Below are 27723 nucleotides of genomic sequence, written 5' to 3' on the forward strand. Positions count from 1 at the left end.
AAATACTGTGTCCGTCTGTATAAAAAGATTTGAGTGTCACAGCCATTCAAGTACTCACCATGGCAGGCAGGCAGCACAGGGGGATGTGAGTGACAAGAGAAATGTAACAATCCAAAAATACAACTACACCGAGTCAAATAAACGATCTCTTTAATGAAACAAACTCAGGAGGTTTCATTTTCCAAAGGGGAGAGCACTGGGAAAAAAGGAAATGCTGCTGTCCTTCAGGCAGACCTGGACTGTAGAAGATGAGCATATAGAGAAATGACTCAAATTTGAAGGACTTCATAACATATTTACAGTATTTCCTCTGAGCTGCACAGTCTTCTCCTTCTGTGATGTACAGGGACACTACGAGTGTGCATTAGAGCAAACCGTCCTCGTTTAGCCGCTGCTTCAGTCCCGCCCGTGTAGCATCTATGACGAGTATTATTTGGCAGGTTTGGCCTCAGTGGGGTTTTCTCCAGTGTCCAGAGTCTTGAGGAGGCGGAAGAGGCCGGCGGCCTCGCGGATGCGGCTGAACTCGATGCAGAAAGCCTGAACCTCGATGAAGAGGTCCTGAACATTGATAATCTTGTTCCGGATGAGCGACTGCAGGAAGACACAGACCAGACGGACCAGACGATTCTGGAAGAAAGAAAGTGTGATTAATACCTAATAACACCACACAAAGCATGGTCTCCAATTTACTGGAAAACACATTGAACCAGTTCAGAAGATTCTCATTCAGAGTGGGGTGAGCTGTGCGGTACAGCCCTGTCAACAAGTCTGAGCTATAGTCTGTGTCCTCAAGTCATTCTACTGTTTTATTAGTCTGTTATTTAGTACTTATTAGCAGGGGTGTGTGTGTTCAACATACTGACTTTCTGCTCCAAAACTTGAGGAGTTCTTTGTTCTTTTATGGATTTTTTTTTTCAAGGATTATGATTAAATATGAAGAAGCATCACTACATTGCGTGTTGTACTCTACCTGCATGTATTTGTCTTTGATTTGCTCACAGGTGGAGATGCAGTTAGAGATGTAGAGGTGGATAAACTCAGGAGGCAAATCCACAGCTGTGGTCAACCTGCGGACAAAAACAACCCCCAAAGAGTGACATTTCCACTTTTGACAATGAAACTTTTAACATCTCTTAAAACAGACCCAGTTTAGTCAGTCAGCTTCTGAATGAGTCATAGCGTGAGCCGAGTTTAGTTTAGAGACTAGAACTGGGCTTACTGACGAGAGGCCGCTTTACTCGAGTCACACATAGCGCAGATTAAAAAGCAACCAGTGACACAAACCCCACAAAACCTCGAAAATCTTTTGAAGACTGGATTAAAAAACAAACAAAACTTTATTTTTAGTTTGACTTTTCAAACCTCAGCACACTGACATCAGTGTTCTGATCATTGTCCTGGCTTTGGTTGTTTTGTCTTTTTTTTTTTTCAGATCACACATTTGGCCTTTTTCTGTAAGCAGCTCCACGGCTCCGTGCCCCCACCTGTTGACGACCTCCATGGAGTGCAGCGACATGTCCATGTTGACCAGCACTGAGAAATATTCTGTGATCTGGCTGCTCTGCATCAGCTTTAGCAGCATCTCGATGGCCACCAGCGGGTTGTTCTCAACCAGGTCAGGCAGCTTCACCGGAGACAGACCGATGTGGTAAACCAGCTTCGGGTCCTTCTCCAGCTCAGCCAGCAGCTGCAGTGACAGAGCATGCAGGGAGTTACTGACAAGCAAAGATTTACACGCTGCATTTCAAATACACTGAAGGAGGAAAAAACTACAAATGATAAATATATTACCTCTGATAATGTAATAATATTAAAAGTTTAAACCATTACTGGCTCCACATCTGGAAACAAAGATTTTATGCTTTCTCTTGTAAACCCTCTCTTCATAATTCAGGGTCAACGGGGTGCTGGAGCCTAGCCCAGCTGTCCTGGGGTCAGAAGCGAGGTATGCTCTGGACAGATTGCTAGTTCACAGAGCTAATCCTCGGTAACAACAGACTGTATAACGAAGCTCTCTGGGTCTGGGAGTGATGGTAAGACAAAAGATGTTAAGTTTGGATGGTTAATTATAAATAATTACCATCTTGTATAAAGATGCATACTGTCCTCCAGTGTCTGGAGAAACAGAAATAAACTCCCACTATCAATCAGCTGTAAACTACCATTTTTATCCTCTGATTAATCCACATCATTCCATTTTATTCCTGTTGATTTCACATTCTGACTCTTTTCAAACCATGTTTTAATGTCTTGTCTTAATATATTTGTCTTGTGCTTTTCTCCTTTTGTGAAGTAGCAACTTTAACCCTGAAATTCCTCTCTGGGTTTATCTGGTTGCACTCCAAAGGCAGCTGGTGGCAGCACCATAGTTTCAGTTTAAATAGAATTGCAGTGCCTGACTTTAAGAGAAGCATTAAATGGCTGACCCACCTGTGATTGCTGCTGTGCAGACAGCGGGCTCTTGAAGGCCTTGGACATGATGCGTTTGATCTCCACGCCGGTGCTGTTCTTCACACACATGGAGCGATCCCACTGGATGCTGTGATCTGGCTCGGTGGGGTTCAGCCACGCCAGCTCGTCCTCACACACGTGGAGAGGAGGCGGCGGCCGGATGAACTCAGGGCGGAAGTGACCTGAGGATTAAACAACGATATTGAAACACTTGTGATAATCCTGTTCTGTTTCAGACGTAGCTTTATTCATGGGTGGCGGTCTACTCTAGTAACCATGGCTACATGTGTGCCAGCTTTAAAAGGTGATCTCGTGTTCAGAGAGCCAAGCATTGTGTCTCAGGATATGAACAGCAATGAACTGTAATATTGGGACACCACGGCAGAGAGCTGAAGCTCTGATGCACACACTAGTGAAACTACTCAGGTTCTTGTGTGACCATGCTGCTTCATCTGACTTATGGATGAACATAAGTCAGATGTGCACTTGACAGCTGAAAACCCACAAAACTGCCAGCAAAGCAAAACGTTCACTTGTTTTTCATCTGTGATCTCCTAATTCACACAGCTCCTGACTTGTAAGCTAGAAGTGAATAACCAGCCGAGTGATGAGAAACATAACAAAAGCCTTTTTGAAAAATGAACAAACAAATCATCAATAACACTTACTTTCCAGGGGAGGGCGTGGGCCTGTGACCAGAGACTCGATGATCTGGTTGGCCACAGAGCTGTCGAATCCTGAGTTGGATGAGTCTGGGTCTGGATCATTGAGAATGCTTGGGAAACTGGCCTTACTCTGAGTGGGCAACTCTGACTGACGCTCTAAACAACAAAGAGACAGAAACAGTGAATTAAAACATAAAAGAAACAAAGTGCAAAGTAAACAAAGTAATCTCTGCAAAGAGATTAAAGAAGAAAAAAAATTGCCTTTTAAAACAAACCAGTATAAACAAGTGACAGTTTTGACCAGTCACACCTAGTCTTTCAGTCAGTAGATCATTTATGGGTGAGTGGGTACTGACCTGCCAACGCTAGCTGCAACCCGCTGATGTCTACAGACTGGGGCATGTTGCCAACATCCATGCAGGACACCTGTCTGGGTGTCTTTTTGAAGAGATCCCTGGGAGGTGCCAACATCAGTTGGGACAGGAAGAACTTCTCAGGTTGGGTGATGGGAGGCAGGAAGCCTGGACACCAAACACAGGAGACTTCATACACTTCATAATCCCTGATGCCCTCATTCATCATGTTACACAGTCACACTGAGACTGCCAGTGTAACTGGGTGTTGCACTGGCAGCAAGATCTGAGGGCAAATGTTTAACTGAACTGAACACGTTTGTCTGAAATGAGAAACAGACTGTTTCTCATTTCAGACAAACACTCGTTTGTGTCTAGACTCTAGAGTATAAGATGCCAAAAATCTTGATTGGTCATCACTGTTACAACACGAAGACTTAGACTCTTTAAAAAAAAAGCACAACCCTCAAATATTGAGTTTAGCTTCAGAGAAAACCTCAACTTTGTATCAAAGCTTATTCGCTGCTGCTATATGTCCTGCTCGTTTAGGCCTGGCTGATTTCTTTCTCGGTGACATAAACAAAGTCAGGAAAAAGCATTTTCACACGGAGACCTACCGGACAGCACCTTCTCCTGTTCCTCTCCGGCAGGTGCGGGGTTCAGCAGGTGCGCGAAAACAGCGGCGAAAGGGTTAGCGGCCAGTGGCTCGGTGCGGTACATCTCCCACAGCAGGTAGAGGGCGATGAGCCGCTGCGAGGAGCTGGGCAGCAGGTCCGGTTGCTGCAGAAGCATCACCAACACCGAGCCGACCCTGAAGTGCTCCGCTTTCCCGAAGTAATGATGAAAGTGAGTGGAGAGGCTTTCGAAGGAGTTGGTGCAAGCCTCTTCCGAGATGATGCTCAGCAGGTTGGACAGTTCCTTCGGAGCGAGTGTCATGGTTTCCTCAACTGAATCTTTCCTGCTTGGGCGGAACCGTTATAAGACTATTTTTTTGTTTGTTTAAATAGCTAATATAGCAAATACAGCATCCTCGCAACGAACCGGGTGCGTTTAATTCATATTTGAAGAGCAAATCTGAAAAGCTACAGAATGAAAATGATCAAACGAGTTGTTAGCAAAAAGTTAGCTTAACTAGCATTGCGGCGCTAACTGACATAAAGCGGCATTTTCACAGTCGAATAATCCGCCCCACAAACTCCACTCTGCCCGGTGCTGAAACTGCATAACAGTCTTACAAAAACTAACAAAACATTAACCGATAGAAACATCCAAGTTTGTCCAGGTGTTTTCACGACTGTTGAGAGTCGGTGACCGACGTATTAGCAGTTTAAATTCACGACAGTACGTCGGTCATACCGAGCTGCATTACGGGTAATGTAGTTTCGTACAGTGGCGTTTCACTTCCCCCTTAAAATAAACTCGTTTAAGTAATCTATAGGAAAGCAGCAATTTTAGACTCGAAAAGCGTGAGGTGTCATCCAATAAAAGTCACTTTAAAAGCTACAGCTGACCATAAAATAGTGGTTTGACTAGATAAAGAGCTTCTTCCTTTACCGATCAGTCCTCGCGTTATCATTTCCGGCGTTTTGTCCTGTCGAAATAAAATGACAATTGTCGATACACTCTTAAAAGTGTTCTTTCATTGCGTTTCTTTTTTACCTTTAAGCAGGTTTGTGAAAAAAATAAAAAAATAATAAATAAATTATATATATATATATATATATATATATATATATATATATATATATATATATATATAAATTTTTTTTTTTTTAAATATTCTCAGTTCTTGTGAGCATACGCATTTAATTATTATTTCTTATCTTCACCTTTCAACAAAAAAAACTTAACTCTTCTGTACGCAGTTTCTACCGTCCAGTCTGATAAATACCCAACAGTAGTACATGCTTATTGTTAAGACATTTATTTAGTATTTTCACTTAAAGAACATTGTGCTTTCAGTCATGTTCACTTTGGAAAGGAGAAAGCTTCTCCTGAGGCCTGTTCTTTCAGGTAGATCCTGAAGAATGAGATGGGAGAAATAAAATGAAAGCGATGATCTAAAGAGAAACCAAAGGTCCTATAAGAAACTCAAAGGTGATGAGTGCAATTCAGCAGGGGCGTGTCCAGAATTTTTTCATCTGATTGTAGGGTGTCTTACTTTCTCTTGTGGCCACGTGTAATGAAATTATTACTATCATAGGAGAGTCTTGCCAGGGGGGGCACTGGGGGTTACTCTTAAAATATTTTGTGAATCTCAACCCAGACTTGTCCTGTTTAGAGGTCAATGTCTGCACTGAGGGCAATGAAACAGATTCTTGATTTTCTTTTCTTTCTTTTTTTAAAGGCTTTGGAGAAGCTGTCCATAACATCTCACAGTTCATCTCATTTTTTAGTCCACACTTTAAAGGGATATTGCAGGCTAAACAAAAACCAGAGTGAGCCAAAGTTTGCAGCAGCTCAAACGATTTGCTGTCTACATTAAAGACATTCTGTCTGAAGGCTGGCGACCGTTGTGTTCACATATGAACTTACACTAGATTTATTTATTTTTTACCTTTTCAAAGAGGGTTGTGTGCTGCTTCACACTACACCTTCTGTTCTTTTTGTGCTCCTACAGAGAAGTGTGTAAATTTCTGATGATTTGTATTCATTTTAATTTGGACAACACTTTGCACTCAAACTTGAAAGTACATGGATATATGAATAAATACAATTATTGTTATCTGAAAATGTCAGCTTGGTATATAGGTATTAAAATAATTATTTGCAGCTACACAAGAGAGAATCTTTATCTTAAGAGCATCAAGAAAAAAAACGTTTTTTCCTTCAACTCAAACATCTATAGGGGAAAACTGTTTCTCATCTTATTTGTTATTTAATTTGGCATACTCTGGTTTCTGTGGTAAAACACCTCTTAAGTTACACTGTACATTAAGGACACACTGTTTTCAAGTCCAAAGTCACTTCAGTCAACAAGGGAACATTTGGTTCTTACTGGTTCTCACACACACGTGCACACAACTCTTCACACACACATATGGCACAAAAATATCCACCTTTTTCTGAGAGTCGGTCTTACGTCCAAGCACACAGGGCTTCAGTTAAAGGGCTATTACAAGCAAAAACTGCACAGAAACATCACAACCTCCAGCTGGTCAAACAGACATCATAAAGCAAGCTGGTGAAACTACAGGAAAAGAAAAAAGAAAAAACAGAATATGGCGAATAAAAATGTCTATTATATATCAGGCATGCAAGCAAACACACTGTAAACTTAAACAACAACAAACAAAAAAAACCAAAACAAAACTGATAACAGCTCCAGAATCTCCTCCTGGCGATTAGATCAGGTCCACTTTACTACACGACAACAAACCCACGATGAGGTCGGACACAGGAGAGCTTAGTTCTGCTGTCTGGTCTGACCTTGGCGATTGATCAGATGTCTTGTGGATTAGATAAAATGTTAGTTTAGTTACACACATACATTTATATCAGCCAGAACTGCCTTTGCAGCTTCATTCAACACAGAACTAACAAGAAAACTTCAGCTACCGGAAAACACACAGTTCCACTTGCAGACGTCACATCACAGCAGGATGTGGTGTGATGTTAAAGGAACTTTCTATGAGGACAGAAGCTCAGTTTTCACTGAATACTGTCCATGAAGAGAGCAGGATGGCATCCAATCAACTTGCAAAAAGGTCACTCACACAACTTCACTGAGTTTAGTGTCACTGAAGATCTTTGTGCTGTTCGCTTTGTTTAACATAAAAACCTTTCTGACCTGTAGTGTTTTCTTTTATCGTTTCCTTCATCTCAAGTTTATCCCCAAGACTCCTCCCTCAGAGAACTCCTTCTTTCACCTCATAAGGCTCTTAGGATTGTTTTTTTTTTGTTTTTGGAGATTGGCACCATTAAAAGTCACGCAGGATTAGCTTTTAACAGTTCCACACTACAGTGTCCATTTGAATCAACATCACTGGCTTATGTCTAGATTTTCAGCTCTACTATTATAAGAATCACTCTGCTGTGATCATGTCTATGATTTATAACATTTAACCACACTTACATACTAAATGGTTTCACATCTGTATGAGAAATGGAAAAAAGTTCTGCACAACATGTGTTGCAAGAGAACAAATTTCTTATGTCAACATCTTAAAATCAATTTCTTGTGATTAAAAAAAACAAAATCAAATGTGTCCTACTCATGTCTTGATCTTCTGGGTGCAGTCATTTCTTTTGATTAGTAGGACTTAGATTATTAGGACAATTATCACTTCTGCAGCATACACACATTTGTATGACCGAGACACACCCTGAATGTGTGGCAACACCTGTACCATCAGGTCCCACTTAAACGTTCTTTTCTAAAATGTGTGTAGTCATTCTTCAGAGAAACAGAGCTGTTGTGTGGCTGGAAAGCACCGCATTTCATAATTTCTTTGAATTACACAGGGTTGAAAAGAAGATACCCAAAGAACTTTACTGACTTTTTACTTGCATGTAGACAGGTCTCAGGTGTTTTTAAATGAATATCTCACACCTGAAACCCCTCTTAGTCCTAAAGCACTAAGGTAAAGCCTGTTATTGATTAAGTGGTCGTTTTGTTTTCACAAGCTCTGACTTTCTTGTGACCAATTAGTGTGAATTTAAGGAGACAAATGGCAACGTGGAACAGGGTCACATTTTCCCTTCTAGTTCTTGACCGCAGCTGTGATTACAGACACGTTTGGCTCAGTCAGCGTAGTGCATGATGGACTCTACGTAGTTTCCAGGGAAGAGACCGGTGGTCGAGTTCATCACTCCTTCAAACCACCCGTCCTCGTTCTTCTTGATGACGTATATGATCGCTCCTTCTTGGAACGACAGCTCGTCCTCCTTGTCGGCCGTGTAGTCGTAGATGGCCACCACTGGAGGGCGACAAACACACCAATATATGATTACTAAACAGCAGAAGGTTCAGTCATTTCACCAGAAGCAGTGCAGTAAATGTAATTGCATGCATTTCAGTTTTTACGCACAAATGGAAACTAAAAAACTGCTCACCCCTGTGATTAATGCAACAACTAATCCAATAATATCCAAAGCAATTAATGAGTATAAAAGACATCAATACCTGACTTAAGATTTTTGGGGGACTTTGGGAATTAGGTTTTCCGGGTAGACAACCTTAAATCCAAGTTGTGTTATTCTACCCGGAGACACAGTTTAAGGCTACATATATGAGCAACTAATTCAAGGAACACTGATGGAGTGATCTAACACAACCTCATAAACAATGCAAACTGCAAGTACTTTGTTGCCTCTGTGTATTTCTGTGGTGTACCTTTCTCTAAGTAGTTCCTGGGGGCCCACGGTGGGTCTTCTTCAGCATACGGGTCGTTATACTCCACTACTGCTGAGTCCTCCTCTTCATGCCCATCCTCAGCTGGCTGAGGAGTGGGCAGGGCCTCCTCGTGCGCTACTTGGTTCTCAGTGGCAGGCTGCGAGGGAGGGGGGGCGTCTGAAACTGGAGGTTGGGGATACTTTATACAAGCTGAACTGAATCTGGGCTTAAAAGCTGATGATGTCATCCGTTTTGACACACAGATGTTCAAGAGAAAAATGATGTGCAGAAACATTTCTCTGATAAATTACTGAAAAAGAATCCAGATTAATACTCACTGGACTCCTGAACTCGAGCTACAAACCCCATCAGAGGAAGCTGAGGGGTGAACTGGAGCAGGGAGGGGGGCGGGGGAGAGGCTGCAAGCACAAAAGACAAAACTTTTACCAAACTTTCTCAATGTGGGAGTGGAGTGACTGGTGGCTGCTTTTATACTGCATACCTGGGCTCTGGTTGTAGTAGGGACCGCCATTGACCTGATTCTGGGTTGTAATTGGCTGACCAGTCACCGATGGGGGGCGGCGGTAAGGCAGTGACCCCCCCACCTGTGGGGTTTGCTGTCGAGGCTGAGGCCGGTTCATACTGTAGAACTGAGGGACGATAGGGCCTGACCAGCAAAGAGGGGCAACGTTATAAACTCATATTTTCTTAATACACTGCGTATCAATCAATCAGTGATTCAATTCCATTTTAATTTTCTGTGTTAAACATGAAGGAAAGAGTTAAAGATTAGCTCCCCGGGGTGGGGATAAAATCCACAGAAACAGAGAGAAAAAAGGAGGACTTGGTGATGTTTGGAGAGCAGAGGTGTCCCTGAAAACTCACCTTCAGTGGGTGATGAAGAAGAGGAGGAGGAGGAAAGTGGAGGGGGAGGGGCAGGGGGAAGCAGCTCCGATTGGACTTCGGATGTGCTTGTGGAAGATTTAGAGGGGGGGGAGGTGCCGGCGTTTGGCGCATTCGCTTGAGAGTTTGCTTGGGAAGGTGAGTTGGCATGTTGAGAAGGTGAGCTCGGCGGCAGAGGTGCGTTGGGTTGTGTTAAGGTTGTGGTGGAGGAGGAGGAGGAGAAAGAGGAAGGAGTTGGGGACGGGGAAGGGGAAGAGTTAGGGGCGGTAGAGGATGAGCTAGCAGGTCCGGCAGTCGGGGAAACTTCAGGCAGAAGAAAAGGAAGGATGGAAAGGAGGAAGGAGTTAGGAAATAAGGTTATAGGAGGGAGTGAGTGACAAAGCACAAACAGCAGGGGGAGCTGAATTTCAAGCACAGAAATTACACACAAAAATTAAGCTGTTTATATAGTTTATAACTTTAGAAGGACTTTAAAATATAAAATCTTAATAGTACAAAGAGTCCAGTTAGAATTGGAGGAATGGTGGGCAGGTGTGTAGCACAGACGTGTATATTTCTGTGTGTTACCCGGGAATGTGGAGGGTGGGGAGGGTGTGGGCACAGCAATGGGAATGCCCACGCTGCCGCTGCCGCTGTTCTCTCTACTGCTGCTCCGACTGCTGCTGCTGGGATGGCTGCCTCCACTGCTACCACTGCACACACACACACACACACACAGAGTGGGGGAAGTCAGGGTCCTGCATAGGGATGTGTTCCACCTTGGATTCAGTTAGAAATGGGTAAAATACCAGAATCACTGAGCTGCAAGGCCAAGTAATCTCCTATCAAACCTTTATTTCATGACTCCTCTGATAAAAGCATTCAAGCTGAAAAAGCATTGAAATGAATGTCAAATGTCCCACCTCACCACCAGTACTACAGCAGGTTCTGTGACCAATAGGATAAGATTATCTATGGCACGCATGGAAACAAAACAGCAATTTCTCAAACAGGTCATAAAGCTCTTTGACTTGGCTCATGAAAGTCATAACCCCCGCACTAATTTTGGCTACACTTAAAGACGACCTATAAGGAGAGACTATAGCAAATGTACACCAAGTATGTCTTTAAACATTTATTGGTGTAAACTGTGTGATAGGACATTGCTCTCTCTGTGTGGAAAGCCCTACAAACATTCAGGTTTCGGTTTAAGGACTCCCTTTTAACAGGAAGAAAGCTCTGGCCGAACCAGGCCCAGGGAGGGGCAGCCAAGTGACAAGTTGGGGGGGTGAGGGCAAAGAGAAGAGAGTGAGACAGGTCACAATTAAAATGACCAAAAGTCGTATTACCAGGATGCTTCAACAATGAAACAAAACAGTTTCAACTTTGAAATGAAATCAGCTTTTGATGAGAGAATAAATTGACACTACACAGATAAAAAGGAGTTGAGCTGTCTCCTGCACGATGGCAGCTGGGCACACATGGCCTGCAGCAAGCCTACATTTGGCTCAGCAGTGAATGCAGGAAACACATCGTCTAGATGAGTGATTTCCAAAGTCTGGCCTGTGATACGGTCACAAATGAGCCAGAAAGGAATAAAGGACAGAAATCATATTTACGTTATTTATTTTTAGTCATTTTTCAATTACCATTTTTTACATAGTTTTTTTGGTCTCTGTTCAGTTCCAAATCAGTTGTTGTGGGGCCAAAGCGTTACCTTAAATCTCAATAATTTACACTAAGCAGCTGCTTTTATTACCTTTAATTTTCCAGCCATTATAAATGCAAATAGCTAATATCAGCCCGCCAATAATAAAGGTCCAATATAGTTTCATATTCATATTATTTTTTCTACTTTATTCTTTCTTGCTTCCAGCCTTCGCCCTCTTACACTACGCCGTCTGGCCTGGCAAGTCATTTACAACACGAACGCTAATAAAGCAGCAAACAGGAGTCAAATGGCATCAGCCTCTAACTGGATGTTTTGTACACGCTCGTCTTTGCTAATAAGAATTAATGAACTGAAACAAAAGATTTGATATGAGCCGATTTCTCAGCCTCACAACCTGGAACTGGATTTAATGAGCAGCAAGGCTGTTGAGTAATTCTGCTGTGAGGAACTTATTTTTTTGCTTTATAACATTGTTGATATCATGTTTACAAATAAAAAAGACCTCTGAACTTGGAGACCAAGAAAACTTGATGTGTAGTATTTCACCGTTTTCCAAAATTACACAATCAACAAAAAAAACAGCTCTATTTTTACACTCCAGAAAATGTAAACAATTTAAAAAAAAAAGTGGATATGAAACGCTGACTGACTGCTTACTCAGTCATGATTTTTCAAAAGGCACAAAGAGAGCAACAGATAAAAGCAAACAAATATTAAAGGCAAAGGCAGCAGGGGCAGAGGATGGCTCGCTGATGAAGATGAAAAGAAAAGTGCAAAAACAGCAGAGCAAACAGCAGCAGAATGAGAGAGAGCTAACATCATCACAGGAGCAATGAAACCATAAACACAGCACATGCAATCTGATCAGTTTTAGAGTGACTGAGTTGAAGGTGGTGACTGGATGGGAAGGACTTGAGAATAGTTTGAGGCAGAGCTGTGATTGGACAAAACAGGGCTCTAAATAATCTATACTTTTGTTTATTCATTTTTAAAATGCTACATCAGCGCTGCACAATTACTGCAAAGGGTGCCTTTTAGAGCAACCACAGACAGCATAACAAGAACGTAAATTCTGGGTCTAAAAAAGTGAACCTGCATTCTTTTTACAGAGGGAAACTCTTGTGTTTGCAGAAAGCATACTGGTTGTACAGAAATCTACAAGAAAACCACCATACATCTCTATTGCTCTGTGGCTCAATGACTAGTTCATGATGAAACTCTTTTTGTAACATTTATGACTTTTCCAAGTGTCAGAAAAGAGGATTATGTTCATTGGCTACGCACCTGTCAATCACGTTATTGGAAAGTGAGAGTCTGGTCCAGCCCTTAACTGGTCATACTTTTTTATCACATATGAAGAGTATGAAGAGTATAAAACACACAGATGGCTAAAATGCTACCAGGAGCCTGAAAGGTGGTGACATGGTGGCTACGTCCATCTTTTATGCTGTCTGTGAGATTAACATGTAAACACTGTCAAAGACTTAAACATTTATTTGCGAATGCAAAATTCAAAGCTCTGCTTTCAAAGTATTTGCCTCTCTCTCCCATCCAGGACACCAACAGCTACATAAACTGCAGAGGAGACAAAAGAAAACTACAAGCTGAAAATGAATGAAAGAATAAAATCAGTTAGTTGATGCTGTGAGGGTGTAAACAGAAAGTTAGTTCCGTGAGTCCTCTGTGTTCTCTCAGCAGTAACACTAACACGTATGATTAGGTTAATAAAATAACTACATAAAATCCTTTTAGCAATGAACAGTGTATTTGAAATGAACCATAACAAGCATGTACTCCCTGAGCATGATTGCTGAGCAAATCCACAGAGGAAACACTGGACAGCAGCAGAGAAGCCAGAGCAGGTGAACGATTACAGAGGCCTAGAGGAACGTGACCACTTTTGTACAAGACTGTATTTCTGCAGTGCCGCATGAAATTTGTTTGTCAGTATCTGGAGCGACGTTTTATAGCAGATTTCATTAGATGTTCAGATTTAAGCTTCTAACGTTGATCAAGACTTTTTAAAGGCCAATTCTTTGATTTTGTGGCTGTACGGCTATAGCTGTAGTGTGATATTGAAATCTTTCTCCCTGTATTTTATTTTGTTGATGAAGTTAAAAGCTGGGAATGTTTTCTGCAGGATACATTTTGTCTTGAACTGAAAAATGACTCTCCAGGTGTTCTGAAATATGTTTAGTCACCGTGCAAGCCAATTAGATCAGCTGTAAATGACCAAGAATGGAAGCATGAACTAAAACACACTGCGTGAGGATGAGAGAGAAAACAATCTCTCCTTTAGCTTTTTAAGCAGGCTGAAATGAAAAATATGTCTAAACAAAAAAACAACAACAAAAAACCCAGCAGTGATTTTAAAGTTTTTCAAAGTTTTATCAGAGATGCAAAAGAATTTCAGCAGGGAAAAGGAAAAGCTCTGAATCCCATTCTGGCAGGCCACGTTTACCCACTGACCCGGCTACCTGTATGTTCGGGGTCGATGGTTGAGGGTAGCGGTGCGGGCCGGACTTGGAAGCTGTCCCCCTGCCATATTGTTTCTGGTAGGGCTGGAGACATAATCATTGGGTACAACAGGGGGGCGCACAGGCTCCAGTGTCCTGTAGGGGGAGTTCTTCCTGTACATGCAAAACGTAAGGGTGAAGACAGGGTTAATGGGGAGACAAACTTGATTCTGGCGACAAAGGATCGCTCCTGAAAGTAACATTAAATAGCCACAAGCACACTTAAAGCATCAGTATTGATATGCAAGTACACCTTAATTCTGCAAGTGAGCTAGCTATAGCCTCCTTCCTGCTGTGGAACAAAAAGAATAAAATCGGTAAAGGTCATGTTCAAAGGCCAGTGTGTATTTTTAGAGAAATAAAATTCCTCCCACGTCACAGAGCTGTATGTAGAGAATAAGGACGAGTGAACGCCAACAGAGGAAAACAAAAAACTGACCAAAATCAGAGTGAAGCAATGGATCAGCACAATAAATGTCACTTACTGCATACACATAACACAAAGCAGGCACAGTGTCCACCTGGTTAACTCCTCCTCACGAATAATTACACAGTTACATCCAATATTTCAACAACCTATGAGTCATGTAATGCACCAGCAGTTATCACTGTAAGCAAAGAAAAAGACTGCATGATTTCCAAGCAGATTTACAGCCATTTATTTGGATTTCTATTGGGGTTTCCCATTTATCCCATCTATTCTGTCTGCAAAGGATTCTGTTATTTCACCAAGTTTAAAGCGCGCAGTGTTAATCCAATCCGATTAACACTGGTGCTAAAGAAAGAACAGTCAAACTTAGACGGTGAAAACTCTCTGAATCGTCTGGGTTGTTATTTATGTGAGTGTGAGTCGTCAGAAGGCCTGTTGATTACAGCATTACGCCAGCTCACTGCTGTGATTTGTTCCTCGTCTCTCCACGCATGTTTGTGTTAGAGTGTGTATGTGTGTTAGAGTGTGTGTGTGTACAGACATTTGGCTTGTGCACCAAAGCTCCAGTCAACTCAAAGTTCCAGCCAAGTGCTGAGCTGCTTCTGCTCCCTCATCCTTAGGGAACGCAAACACTTTCTCATCTTATTTGTTGTCATACTGCACCAAATGTCAGACTTGTGGACGTTAGGTTTAAAAAGTAGAATTATTTAAATAACAGAGAACTAGACAACTACCTATTCCTAACTTCTGTGTTGCTTATGAAATGAGACTGCAGTAGCGCAACATTGTAAGACTGTGTTGCATTACGGGTTGTTTGCAGTCTTGTGATAATCTTTGGCTAGTCAGGGCTCTTTCAGCAGGGAAAAAATCCTGCCGTGCTGTTCAACATGGTACAACAGGTGGCTGATCAGCAGGTTACAGGAAATAGGAAGCAACGCAGCAGACAACACAGACTGAATGAGGCCACCTATCAGCCTACCTGCTGCACACAGACAATCAAAGTATTGCAATAAATATTGTAATAAGGTAATGCAGCAGCACGTAAGTTAGCTCCTCTAACCGGAGTCACTGACCTGGAGCTCTTAGGTTTGTTATTGCTGTTGGTGCCTTTTGGAGCATTTTCATGGAATTTACCCACCATTATCACTTAGTAACTGATGTGGACATTCCAAGAAGCTTGTGGTTCTCTTTTGGTGAATTCGATTTTACATGGCTGTAGCTTCCAAAAGTGAAGCCAGTAAATACATAAATACAAACCTGCATCCCTTTTTTTGGCCACCAGCGGATGATACCTGTGGTTAGAAAAAGGCTAACGGTCCTATAGAAGTCCGTGGAGAAATCAACCAAAAGAGGTTTAGAAAGTAGGATTATCCAGGAAATACTTATTGGTTAGCAACATGTGACTGACAACTCGCTAGCCAGTTAGTGTGTGGTTTCCTGTTAACATCCACACCTTGGTTGTCAAGTATCACAATACCAAGAGGGTGACGTCAGGTCAAGATGCTCATGTGAATCTCATAGTTGCTACAGCCGTCTTTTATACTGTCTCTGGCTGTATTCACAATGCTGCCTAGCGTTAGCTACTAATTAGCTAGTAAGCACTCCATCCTTTTAATCCAAATACAAGAACTTCTGGCTCAGAAGTACCAGCATGGTGGAAGGTCCAAACTCTTACGCTAAAGCCTCAAAATGTTGGGTCAAAATCGACAGCCAACATAACAGTGGTTACATCCATCTTTTATATTGTCTATGGTATATAGACTTATGTGTATTGTGCTAGCTAATTCAGCACACCTAAGCAGCATGGAAAGTGATAGGAAGACAGCATCTGCGGACTGTTCAAGACCCAATATTTACTCAAGAAAGCTGGACCCAGAGAAAGTAAGACAACGGGAATAAATAAGGAATAAGGAATGAGAAAGTTAAAAAAAAAGAGAGGAAGGAGTGAAATCGAGATGAAGATAAGGAGATAAGGAGAGAGAAAGAATGAGGGCTACAGCTGGGTGACCTAGATGTTTGAGGGGAGAGAACACAACAAGCTTTCACAACGCATGACGTTATTCCTCTGAGCACTGCATTTTACCGTGTGTGTGTGTGTGTGTGTGTGTGTGTGTGTGTGTGTGTGTGTGTGTGTGTGTGTGTGTGTGTGTGTGTCATTCCCTTCTGCCGGGTCAAATCTGTAATAAGCTTGCAGCAGGACGCTCCATCCTTCCACAAGAGACAAACACACACAATCTGCAGCAGTTTCACACATGCACACGACTTATCTCAAAATCAGTTCAGAAAACAACACATCTGTGAGAGCAGATTTATCTTATCAGTCCATTTATATTGAAATTGGGATGCTGTGTAAAAACCACAAATAATCAGAAAGCAGCAATCTGCAAATTTCAAACCAATATTTTATTCACAACGGAGCATATGAAGGAGATTTTACCATTTCATGAAAAATATGGAATCACTAAATATGTCTCCAAACATTGGGGTGGGGGTGAGGGGGCATTAAAGGTATCATTTACTTTTCCAAGTTAGTGGCATTAGAAGGAAAAACAGGAGGAATATTTTTCAACTAATTAGGTTAATTGGCAACAGGTCAATAATATACTTGGGAATAAAAGACGGGCAGAGGTTAGTATTTCGAAATAATCTTCTTCAATGTAAAATTACAAAGACTTGAGTATTTCATCATTTACAGCAGCGGTCCCCAACCCCCGGGCCTCGGACCGGTACCGGTCCGTGAGTCGTTTGGTACCGGGCCGCGAGAGTTGAGGCTCAGGTGTGAAATGTATAGTTTTCAGGGTTTTTATCGGTTCTCAGTGTTATTTTGTTATCGTTTTTATCGTTAACTCTGTCTTCCTGGGTCTTTTCACGTGTGTTATGAATAAATCTTCTTTTTTCAGACAAGAATGGGACAACAGCTGGTCTCCTCAGTTCCCAGATGTTTACAGACTGTTGAGGTTGCTACACAATGAAAACAAGTAAACATGGTCCCGTCCCAACTTTTTTCCAAAATGAGCTAAAAAGGCCCAGCAGCGTCTCCACTTTCTGAGAGTGCTCAGGAGGAACAACCTGGAGGAGAGGCTGCTGGTGACATTTTACAGAGCCACCATAGAGAGCATCCTAACGTACGGCATAACAACATGGTATGCAGGGTGCTCAGCTGCGAACAGGAAAGTACTGCAGAGGGTCATCAACACAGCCCAGAAGATCACTGGCTGCTCTCTGCCCAGCCTGGAGGTCACTGCAAACTCTCGGTACCTCAGCAGAGCTGGCAATATCATCAAGGACCACTCTCACCCCAGCAACCAACTGTTTGAACTATTACTGTCAGGCCGACGGTACAGGTCACATAAAACCAGGACAAACAGATTCAGGGATAGCTTCTTTCCCAGAGCTATCACCGTAGTAAATAAGCACAAAAACAATTGAACCTATTCCATACCGTCACTGTCATTATATTATGCTGCTATTCATACTGTCATTATATTAATGCTGCTATCCTGTATATATTGTACATACTATTGTTTGAGTACTTACGATTGTTTTTTTGTACTTTTTATATTTTACATTTATATTTATTATTGAAACTTGCACCAAGGGAGTGGCACTCCAATTTCGTTGTACTCTGTACAATGACAATAAAGGCTATTCTATTCTAATATTTTTCATGAAATAGAAAATGGTCACAGTTTAAACATCTGCTATGTTTTATATGTTCTACTGAGAAAAAAAAATGGGGTTATGAGATTTGCAAATAAATGCATTCTGTTTTTGTTTACATTTTACGCAGCGTCACAACTTTTCCAAAATTGGATTTTATCCCATGGAGGCCATACTACTCGCACATTTAAGAAAAAAAATTGAGACAAATACTCAAGTTCCAATAAATACACAGAACATTCACTTATATTAAACCATGGAAGCACAAAGGATAAGACAAGGTGAATACTAGTAAGGGAAAGAAGATACACATGTGGGAGTGTTGGTGCTAGGCTGTGTACATACCCCAAGATGCCCTTGCCTGCCCTTGGAGGGCTGGGCGGTTTTTGTGTGGGAGGGTTGGACCGAGACAGACCCGCTCCAAGTTTCATGTTCGGCTGACCATTCACCTGTGAGAACAAACCGTGTTAATGCTCAGCGCTCAGCTCAGGCCTTTCACAGAGCTAACATATCAGTAGCTAGCCAAAACAACATCACCCCTGTGTAGCTCACCCCATTCTGCTGAAACAGCTTTAAAACATCAGGTCCTAGAGTCCACCTCTACCGTGTCCTATGATACTGGGTAGAATGATTTATAAGTCCTTTAAGACCTTCAGGACTCATTCGAACATGTTCCAACACTAGCTGTCACTTCACGGTTGGACAGCAGGCAGGCTGTGCATTAAATAATACATTTATGAAAGGCACAGAACTCATTAACCAGGCTGCTATGATTTTTATATGAGAACTTATTAAGCATTCAATAGATTTTTATGATCAGGTGAAAATTGGCATGAAGAAAGGGGGCTGAGTGTAAAGAGACAGAGGGAGGAAGAGGAAGCTGATTCTAGCATATTTTGCTGCTTGGTTTGTTGACCACTGCAGTAATAGCACAGTAGTCACTTTCTTAGATCATTACTGCATTTATTGCTTTTCTAACGGCATTTTCCACATTACACAATTTCCTTCATTTATCACACACACTTCCAATCTGTGTAGGTGTTTTGTGCATCCTTACCTTGAACCTCAGCAACCACTTAATATGCCAATGACAGCAAATAGAAGAGAAAAGAAGAGACAGGGTAGTCTAAAGGTTAGTTACAGTGCAACAGTGCCATGCGAATACCAGCAGCCATTAGAGACAAAGGGCAGAAATACAGATGAAGAAGAGCTGGTGGACAGAAAAGTGAGGAGGAGGAGTGCAGTTAAAGAAATAATGGTGAAAGCACAATGCCTAGATAATTATTGCTACTTATCCTAAATAAAAACTATTTATTTACAAGTGCACACTCTACATGCTTAGAGAAAAACCGCGGCTCACTCAGTTATACACATAAACATGCAATTTCTATCCAATTCTTTTTAAAGAGATTTTTAAAAATGGATTTCTTATTAATAGATATGCAAACCTGGTACAGAGATATTCATTCAAGAGTTTACTAATGCTTGCAATACATAAAAAAAGAAGAGTAAAATAGAAAAGGTGGTACATGCACATGCTTGAGTGCATGGATGAGAATCTGTGTAATCATTTATAAACACTTGAATATGCGAGTTCATATAAACGGATGTTATTATATTCCCTTCTCATTACTCTGCCTACCTTGACTCCATGGCCAATGTCATCCAGGACGCTGTAGTCGATGGGCTTCCTGATGTAGCGCACTGGCCTCTCTGGATTGGCTGGAGCTACAATTTTATGAGCGCGAGACGTGTTTTTATTGGTGGTCAGGATGCCGATCTCCCGCCTCGCTACCTTCTCCTTGTGAATGTCAACGGTCTGGAAGAAGAAAAATGAAGGACGAGCAAATTAAGAAAAAAAAAAACAAATCACAAAAAATAGCACTCATTTTAATGTGTCAGTGCTCCAAACTGAAAAGTGGAATATAAATGAATTGCTCCGGTGTGGACGCAGCTTAAGCTAGTAGCACCAACATAAATGCAATACCAGTGAGTTTAGCTGAGGTTGATGAGAAGGAAAGGTTAGAAGAAACTTTTTAAAATAGCTCTATAAATTATTATTATCACTTTGACCTTCAGATAATTCTATTGACCTTGAAGGAGAGGTCAGAGGTCAAATGTGACATATTTTAAATTTTTTATATGACACTTTCTATATGTTGACAACATACAAGACACTTGTAAGACTTCTAAGTTCTAAGGCTTTTTGTCCATTTTTGACCAATAAACCTTAAGCTGACCTTCAAAACCTTGGTGGATATGAGAAAAACTTTAATACAATATTGTGGCTCAAGAGTTGGGAGTTCGCCTTGTAATTGGAAGGTTGCTGGTTCGAGCCCCGGCTTGGACAGTCTCGGTCGTTGTGTCCTTGGGCAAGACACTTCACCCGTTGCCTACTGGTGGTGGTCAGAGGGCCCGGTGGCGCCAGTGTCCGGCAGCCTCGCCTCTGTCAGTGCGCCCCAGGGTGGCTGTGGCTACAATGTAGCTGCCATCACCAGTGTGTGACTGTGTGTGTGAATGGGTGGATGACAGGATGTGTAAAGCACTTTGGGGTCCTTAGGGACTAGTAAAGCGCTATATAAATACAGGCCATTTATTACAATGAGCGTACTCTACACACCTACAAAGTTCTATCAGTATTCATTCAAAGCTTTTCCAGCTATCATGTTTATAAAGGGAATAAAAAGCATGGATCCAGCGTTTTACCAAATACATAACCTCCTTGGCAGAGGTAACAATCACAATCAATCACGTTTAAATGGGAGCTTTGAAAAAAATAACTCAGGATTAAAACTTTGACATTAACATTTTTCTCTGCTAAATTAAGCTTCTTGTTTAATTAAGATGTTGATGCATGATGAGCGTCATTCTTAAGCAAGTGCAAACTTCATGTAGCATATTTCCCCTTGTTGAGTGAGGGACATACTCATTACATGTTTTAGTCTAGAACAGAAACCTGTACACTCCTGTGTGTATTAGAAGTGCACCACAGTGATGGTGTCCTGAATCGCTTTGGTCCTGGATGTTCCTTTCACTTCAAAATTATTACTGGAAACACTGATCATACGCTGCTCGCTCTAGTGCTCCATTAATCACAGCCTTCCAACAGCGTGCAGCGCGTGTCTTTACTTTAATCCCTCAGAAGGCTGCAATGTATTTCGCAAACAATAATTCTTATTGTTTTAAACAGCTGCTGCATGGCCACTGGGTCCCATGTGTGGTCCAAGTGAAGTTGAATTATATGAGCTGCATGCAGCCAGTAAGAGAAATAAACAGACACCGAGTTCACAGTGTCCTTGCAGATCAGCCCGAGCAGCTTCTGACCAAACAGTGAAGTTAATGCTCACATAATGGTCTTGGGCCTTCTTATCTCTCAGATCTGCTTTTACCATACGAACCCTCGCGGACCCTGAGGTCCTCTGGTACTGGCCTTTTGATTGTCCCTAAAGTCAGGACACATACTCACGGAGAGGCAGCTTTTCAGTGGTATGGTCCTCGTCTGTGGAACAGCCTGCCGGAGGACCTCAGGGCCGCAGAGAACGTACATGTTTTTAAGAACAGGCTCAAGACCCACCTTTTTAATTTAGCTTTTACTTAGCGTTTATTTATTTTTTATGCTTATTTATTCTATCCTGTCATTCTATTATTAATTTAGGATTTACCTAATATTTTTAGATTTTATTCTTATTCATTTTTTAATCTTCTTATTCTATTTATATTTATATTGTATCCTGTTCTTATTTATTTTATCATTTTACCCTGTATATATTGTATTGCGTCATATCTCCAGTGTTTCCTCGGAGGGCGCTCTCTGCACCGGGGCTGTTATTGACCGTGGCTGCTGGGTCTCTGGGGTCCTCTCAGCCTGGTTGGGGGGCTCCTTGGCCTCCCTCCTGCTGTGTGCCCAGCCTGGAGGCTGCGGTCTGTGACCGGCTCCCGGTGCAGACGGCTCTCTGTTATAATGTTTCCTCACTTGGCTCATGCGAGCCCAGCCCAATTTTTACTCTTTAAGTGTGCGCGTGTGTGTATGTGTGTGTGGGTGGGGGTGGGGGGATATATGTGTATTGAGAGTGTGGGGAGTGAGTTGGAGGGTGGGGTGGGCTGCTTTTAACTATGTAAAGCACTTTGTGCTACATTTTTTCTGTATGAAAAGTGCTTTAGAAATAAAGATTGATTGATTGATTGATGACAGGTTTATGGCATCTCCTCTCTGACACATACACAGAAGAAACACTGCAGCGCCACAGCCGAGACAGAGAACCCAAGTGGTTAAAGGAAAGTGTTTTTCTAGATATGACAACAGCTTTCAAAACTTTGGCAGGTGGAGAGCCATGAAGAAACCTGTTAAAAGAAGTTGAAGAGAAGTGCTCCTGTGTACCACCTGGTTGTTTTAAGCACAGACTGTGCAATGGAATAAAGAACAAGCTAACACGAGAGCTGTCTGTGTGTAGATAAAATGATTGTTTAATTTTTAAACATGACGTTTTGAAACTTTGCTGCAGGCTGACAGCAGCTGCCTCCTCTCTCCAGAACAATGACACTTACAGCCTGGAGGGGGATACTTAAAGAGAGAAATGCCATTTATTCCACTACACTACTAAACTTATCCTAATTATTTTGCAGATTTAGACTCATAATACAAACTCAAATTGTCATGCTGCATGCGAAAACCAGGCTAAAGCCCAACATTCTTATTTTTTTAATTTGTTTTGGAAAAGGTGATAAATAACAATATGTGTTATTGCAATACTCAGCATATCGCAAAATGCTAAAAATCCCCACAATCGCATTGTGAGTGAAGTATTGTGTGTGTGGGGTGTTGGGTAAGTCCCACCTCTTGTCAAGAGGTTTGTTGGTTTATTTATTTGCAGTTATAGTCCAGCGAGGTTAATCTACATTGTAGTGACAGCTTTGAGAGTCATCTGCACACTGTGAAGTTGAGATAATTGTTTGGCTCAGTCTGCATTTCTCGATGGCTTTTCCCAGGCTAAGTAGAAGTCTACTAATAAATTATGCTGTATTATGACAGATTACACTCTCCAGCAGTATATTATGTAGTAGCCAGTTTTTTCAAAGGTCAGTAAAAGTGTATTTGATTGTTTTAGAGCAGAGATGAGGAACTTCCACGCCAATAAAAACAGAGCATCCGGCCTGCGCTACGAGCACGCCGGGACATCTCTGCCTCACCTTCCACGACTCCTATCGGCCGCTGCAGCATGCAAATGCAAAATGGATTTTTTAAAGATCATCTCAGTGCAATTCCTCACCGCATGAAGCGTTCGCCTACACAACGGATGTGACTGTGTCTCACAGAACAGAAAGCGGCAATTATGACATGCGACCACAGCCTGGCCCGATATAACAGGGACAGAAGCATCTCATTATTTCTGCTTACAGAGCATTCCGATTATACTAATTATTCGGAGGTCCGACGAGGAGAATGGAGCCCCTGTACCACTGAAAACTACGATTATTCCTCAAAGCACAGAGTTGCTCTGTGAAGAGACTGTTGAGGATTTAAACACTCAGTGAATGAAAATAGCTCTTTTCTCAATAGAGTGCACTGAGCGACGTGTCAGCTCAGAGTTTTTCTAGGAACAGGAATAAGTTGGACACAGCTGCAGTGTGAGATGTGTGGGTGCAGAGTGTTGTGTAAGCCTGATCGGATCCCTGGCAGCACCACACACTTTCACTTCACTGTTGGGTGCAATCACACTTACAGGTGGTTTTATTCATCCAAGCAGCTGACAGAAACAAAATTAGAGCTCTGTGTTCTTTGTCCTCCAACAGTTAGGACATAGTGATTACTGTTCATTTACTATAGCATCCAATATTACTGTAAGTCATGTAAACAAGATTAAAAGAACCCCTGCAGGAGAAACAGGAACACTGGTATCACATTTTAGAGTCTTCGTGGATTTGACGGTGATCGTACACAGAATTACGTTTGCATAGAGTATTAACCTGGTTCGAAAACACCCCGTCTCCATGATTCCAACATTACCCATTAACATTTAAAGGTACAAGTGTTTTTCACTTCACAGACAGAGCCGAACAGTGCACAGTGGCCTTTTAACGCTTCTCTGAAAACAGCTCCCTGCTGCTGCTGAAAAAGATGTTCTTATGCCGATAGAGTGAAACAAACGCGGTTTGAAGTTGTAGTCAGACAGCCAAACCCTGAGCTGAAGCTCATTATAAAACTCAAAGCAAAGAGGAGCCGCACACTCTCTCTACAGAGACACCATAAACATTGTGTCTGTTTTCATTGCATACACCATCATAAAAAATACTGATTTAAAGATTGTTTGATGCTTTAACCCTGAACCCTAAAAAAACATTACCAATCAAAGCCTGTTTATCTTAGTATAGTGTGTACAGAAAAAAAAGGGCTAGTTTCTCCACCATCGCCACTTTCTGCTAATAATTTGACCTCTTTTCACTATGTTACTGCTGAACATTCTGCATTTTTGCCTCCTATTTGTAAACACAAACTCCTCCTGGGCTGCTGAACATAAATGCATTCATACATGATTGCATGTTCTGTTCTTTCATTTAGGAGCCCTCTTGCGGGTGTGTATAATTTTGTGCATTGTGTGTACCAGTGTCTTTGTATATGGGCCTTCCTGCTCACAAACTTCATATTTTAGATCATGTTTACAGTTTGAAACCTTCAGCGTGCCTCTGGACGCCTGACTTGGATAACAAAGGCAGTGCGAGGAGGAATTTTCATTAAACGTCATCCCTCACACGTACAAAGCGGCTGTTTAATCCTCTAAGAAGAAATGAGAACATTCAAAGTTCAGCGGACCTGTGAAATGTGGTTGACGGAGCTCTCCATGCGGCGGAGTTGTGAGGCCTGGATGTCCAGCATCTGCAGCACATTGTTGGCCAGCGTGTTGATGAGGTAGGCGACGCTGGCCAGAGACTGTGTGGTGTAGCTCTTTGTTTCCTCCAGCGCCCGCTCCTTGTCTGCAGACTGCGGGGAGAGAGGAGACAGATTCAGGACAGGAGTCACAGAGTGCAACCATTTTACTCACAGACACAGACAGAAAAATGAAGCTTGGAAATGAGAAATATCACACGAACGTGGGGCTGATAAAACGGATGAGGATTTTTCAGACTAGAAATGTTCTATTACATGCCTTGCTTGCCCAGTCATGCTCAGGTGGACCTCGTTTGGCTAACTCCCTACTTAGTATGAATTTATGACGTGAATAATTGTAGTTGATCTGTGAAGCCTAGTTTGCAGCAAATCAATGAAATACCACAAAAATAGTGAGAAATGTCAAAACTAGTCCTCACAGTAACAGACATACACATGAATAAAACCTTTATGATTTCTGCTGGAATGTCACAGTCAGCATTTTATCGAGAGAAGCTGGCAGAATGTGTCTGTGTGTTTGCATGACTGCACGTGTCAGCATGCATCAGCAACTACATGTGTGAGTTCACATGTGTACTGTATGTATAAAGAGAGTGTGTGCATGCTTGTAAATCTCTGTGAGGACCAACATGTGATTTATAACTTAGGATCGAGGACATATGTGGGAAGTGAGGTCATTTTGGCTGTTCCTCACTTTTAAAATACGCCCTCCAACTGATCGGGGGATTTATAATTTATGTTATATAAAGGTCAGTGTTGAGCTGAGGGGCAAGGGAATTATGGTCCCCACGACTACAGAAAGCCCAACATGTGTGTGTATAATTGCTGAAACACAATGTAGGTCAGTGCAAACTCATTCACGCCCGAGGTTGACAAGAAACACACTGACATCTATGTGTGCCTCTGTGTTACACACGTACTCTCACACACACACACAAACTACACACTTATAGAGACTTGAAATACATTATCAATAGACAACACCAACGGAAACACACACAAAGAGTTTGTGTCATAGGTTTAGATGACCCAGAGCCCTACATTCAGTCGCAGAGTCTAAACCATTAAAACTTCTTCAGTGACATAATTAAAGAAAACACTGAGAAGTGGTGTCACGAATCTCAAAGCAAACCAGCAAGTGCTTCACCAAGTCAGAGACACAATGCTGCATTTGAAGTCGCTATTGTTACAGCGTAAAAACAAAAACCGCACGCCGACGTCATAATAAACTATGTGTGAGAGCAGAGCAAAAAGAAAAGAGAACAGCAGGTGTTACAGAGGCTCAAGCGGTGACCTCTGCCCTCAGCGAGCTGTGCAGCACTTTCCAGCTGTTTTAGGTGACGCCTGCTGTGACGGCTCAGCTCAGTGTTTTAACACTTCGAAGAGCACAGTGAGATTTTATTTTCATATTTTACATTCCAAATGGGTAGACAGAGAACTTGTAGCAAGTTCTATTTTTTCAACATTATATTTTTGTCACCGCGAGGGCTCGAATTCTCTGCCGTCTGCCTTATTAATGCTTCATGTGCTGATTCTAGGAATCTGGCAGTCTATTTGATTTATGAGACATAACATTTCTACATAAAGGTTGTGGACATCCCAGTGTAGTGTAATGGTGATCTTGTTTAGTGTTATCTGCTTAAATCAGGTCAGAATACACAGTGTAACAGTAACTGATTATCAGCAGTATGTCGAGGCTGCAGATGTCTGCACACTAAATTTATCACTGCTCCTCATTTCATCCATCACTCCATCCATGCATTTTCAATTGCTTATCCAGATCCAGATCCAGAGGCATTCCCAAGCCAGCTGTCCCCACTCCCATGCCCCCACACCTTGATAGGGAACAATGATATTTTAATTACTCTTAATTAAATTCCTAAAAATGTAATACAGTGATTTGTTAAAAAAAAAAAAAAAAAAAAAAAAAAAAAAAAATCAATCAAAATTTATTTATATAGCACATTTTAAAGGCTGAAGTACACAAAAGTGCTTTCCAGTAAAATCATGATACAGATAAAAATCACAATATAAAATATAAATTACAGATATAAAATAATTACATAATCGAAATGCAAAGCCAGATGTAAATTACCCTAATTAGCCTTGAATGCCAGGTTAAACAAGTACGTTTTTAGACGTGATTTAAAAGATTGAATAGAATCTGATGCGCGAATATGAAGAGGAAGAATATTCCATAACCTGGGTGCGGCAAAGGCAAAGGCACGGCCTCCTCTGGTCTTCAGCAGAGACCTAGGTTGCACTAAGAGCAGTTGGCCCGATGATCTTAGTGCTCTCTTAGGGCTATACAGACAGAGGAGATCAGCTAGGTAGTCAGGTGCCATATTATTTAGGATTTTATAAGTAAACAATAAAATTTTAAAATCAATTCGATATTTAATAGGAAGCCAATGTAAGTTGGCCAGAACAGGGGTGATAGAATCATACTTTCTAGTGCCTGTTAAGAGACGTGCTGCAGCATTTTGGACCAGCTGCAATCGCTGAAGGAGGGAAGATTGTAGGCCCAAGTAGAGAGAATTACAATAATCTAGTCTTGAAGTGATGAAAGCATGAATGAGTTTCTCCAGATCGTTGCGTGGTATATAAGGTTTAGCCTTAGAAATTAGGCGTAGTTGGTGAAAGCTGGTTTTTACCACAGTAGACACCTGTTTATCTAGTTTGAAGCAACTGTCCATGAAAACTCCAAGATTCCTAGCAGCATCAGTGAGGTGATTAGCAACAGGCCCGAGTGTACCAGTCAGTTGCCCCAGAGGCATATTTCTATCAAAAACAATCATTTCTGTCTTCTTTTCATTTAAAGTAAGAGAGTTACGTGATAACCAGTCTTTGACATCCCTCAGACAATCAAACAGAAG

General features: G+C 41.7%; 2 protein-coding genes across 9 annotated transcripts in view; both read right to left on the minus strand.

The window, feature by feature from the left end:
• Window positions 1-133: 133 nt before the first annotated feature.
• On the minus strand, window positions 134-5327 carry cnot11 (CCR4-NOT transcription complex, subunit 11). 3 transcript variants are annotated; one of them, XM_082508720.1, is made up of 8 exons: window positions 5321-5327; window positions 4087-4427; window positions 3473-3637; window positions 3120-3272; window positions 2431-2633; window positions 1485-1687; window positions 971-1067; window positions 134-627 (listed from the first exon to the last, which is right to left on the minus strand). In XM_082508720.1, exons 2-8 carry the CDS (start codon window positions 4403-4405, stop codon window positions 430-432), a joined length of 1338 nt encoding a protein of 445 aa, XP_082364846.1. In that variant the 5' UTR covers window positions 4406-4427; window positions 5321-5327; the 3' UTR covers window positions 134-429. The 3 variants fall into 3 exon arrangements, with proteins under 3 accessions (XP_082364846.1, XP_082364844.1, XP_082364845.1); XM_082508718.1 differs by lacking the exon at window positions 5321-5327 and adding an exon at window positions 5024-5046; XM_082508719.1 differs by lacking the exon at window positions 5321-5327 and adding an exon at window positions 4981-5004.
• Window positions 5328-5377: 50 nt separating this feature from the next.
• The window catches only part of LOC309691138 (abl interactor 2-like), a 34765-nt gene continuing 12419 nt past the window's right edge, over window positions 5378-27723 (minus strand). Inside the window, exons 2-12 of one of the 6 annotated variants that reach the window (XM_082508712.1) lie at window positions 24773-24940; window positions 19607-19783; window positions 19022-19039; window positions 18310-18413; window positions 13836-13988; window positions 10275-10399; window positions 9690-10010; window positions 9307-9471; window positions 9143-9223; window positions 8805-8987; window positions 5378-8388 (exon numbers count right to left, since the gene is read on the minus strand). In XM_082508712.1, coding sequence (XP_082364838.1) covers window positions 8213-8388; window positions 8805-8987; window positions 9143-9223; window positions 9307-9471; window positions 9690-10010; window positions 10275-10399; window positions 13836-13988; window positions 18310-18413; window positions 19022-19039; window positions 19607-19783; window positions 24773-24940 — 1671 coding nt within the window. In that variant the 3' untranslated portion in view covers window positions 5378-8212. The remainder of the gene's footprint in view (window positions 8389-8804; window positions 8988-9142; window positions 9224-9306; window positions 9472-9689; window positions 10011-10274; window positions 10400-13835; window positions 13989-18309; window positions 18414-19021; window positions 19040-19606; window positions 19784-24772; window positions 24941-27723) is intronic. The other 5 variants (XM_082508714.1, XM_082508713.1, XM_082508715.1 and 2 more) reach the window with 5 other exon arrangements.

The sequence above is a fragment of the Aulonocara stuartgranti genome (assembly GCF_965226115.1).
Source record: "Aulonocara stuartgranti genome assembly, chromosome: 16".
Lineage (NCBI taxonomy): Eukaryota > Metazoa > Chordata > Actinopteri > Cichliformes > Cichlidae > Aulonocara > Aulonocara stuartgranti.

Coding starts and splice junctions, on each gene's coding strand:
- cnot11 (XM_082508720.1), bottom strand. CDS start 4,405: ATGACACTCGCTCCGAAGGAACTGTCCAACCTGCTGAGCATCATCTCG. Junction 1,688..2,430: donor CTGCACAGCAGCAATCACAG/GTGGGTCAGCCA, acceptor CTGTCACTGCAG/CTGCTGGCTGAGCTGGAGAA. Junction 628..970: donor TCAAAGACAAATACATGCAG/GTAGAGTACAAC, acceptor TCTTTCTTCCAG/AATCGTCTGGTCCGTCTGGT.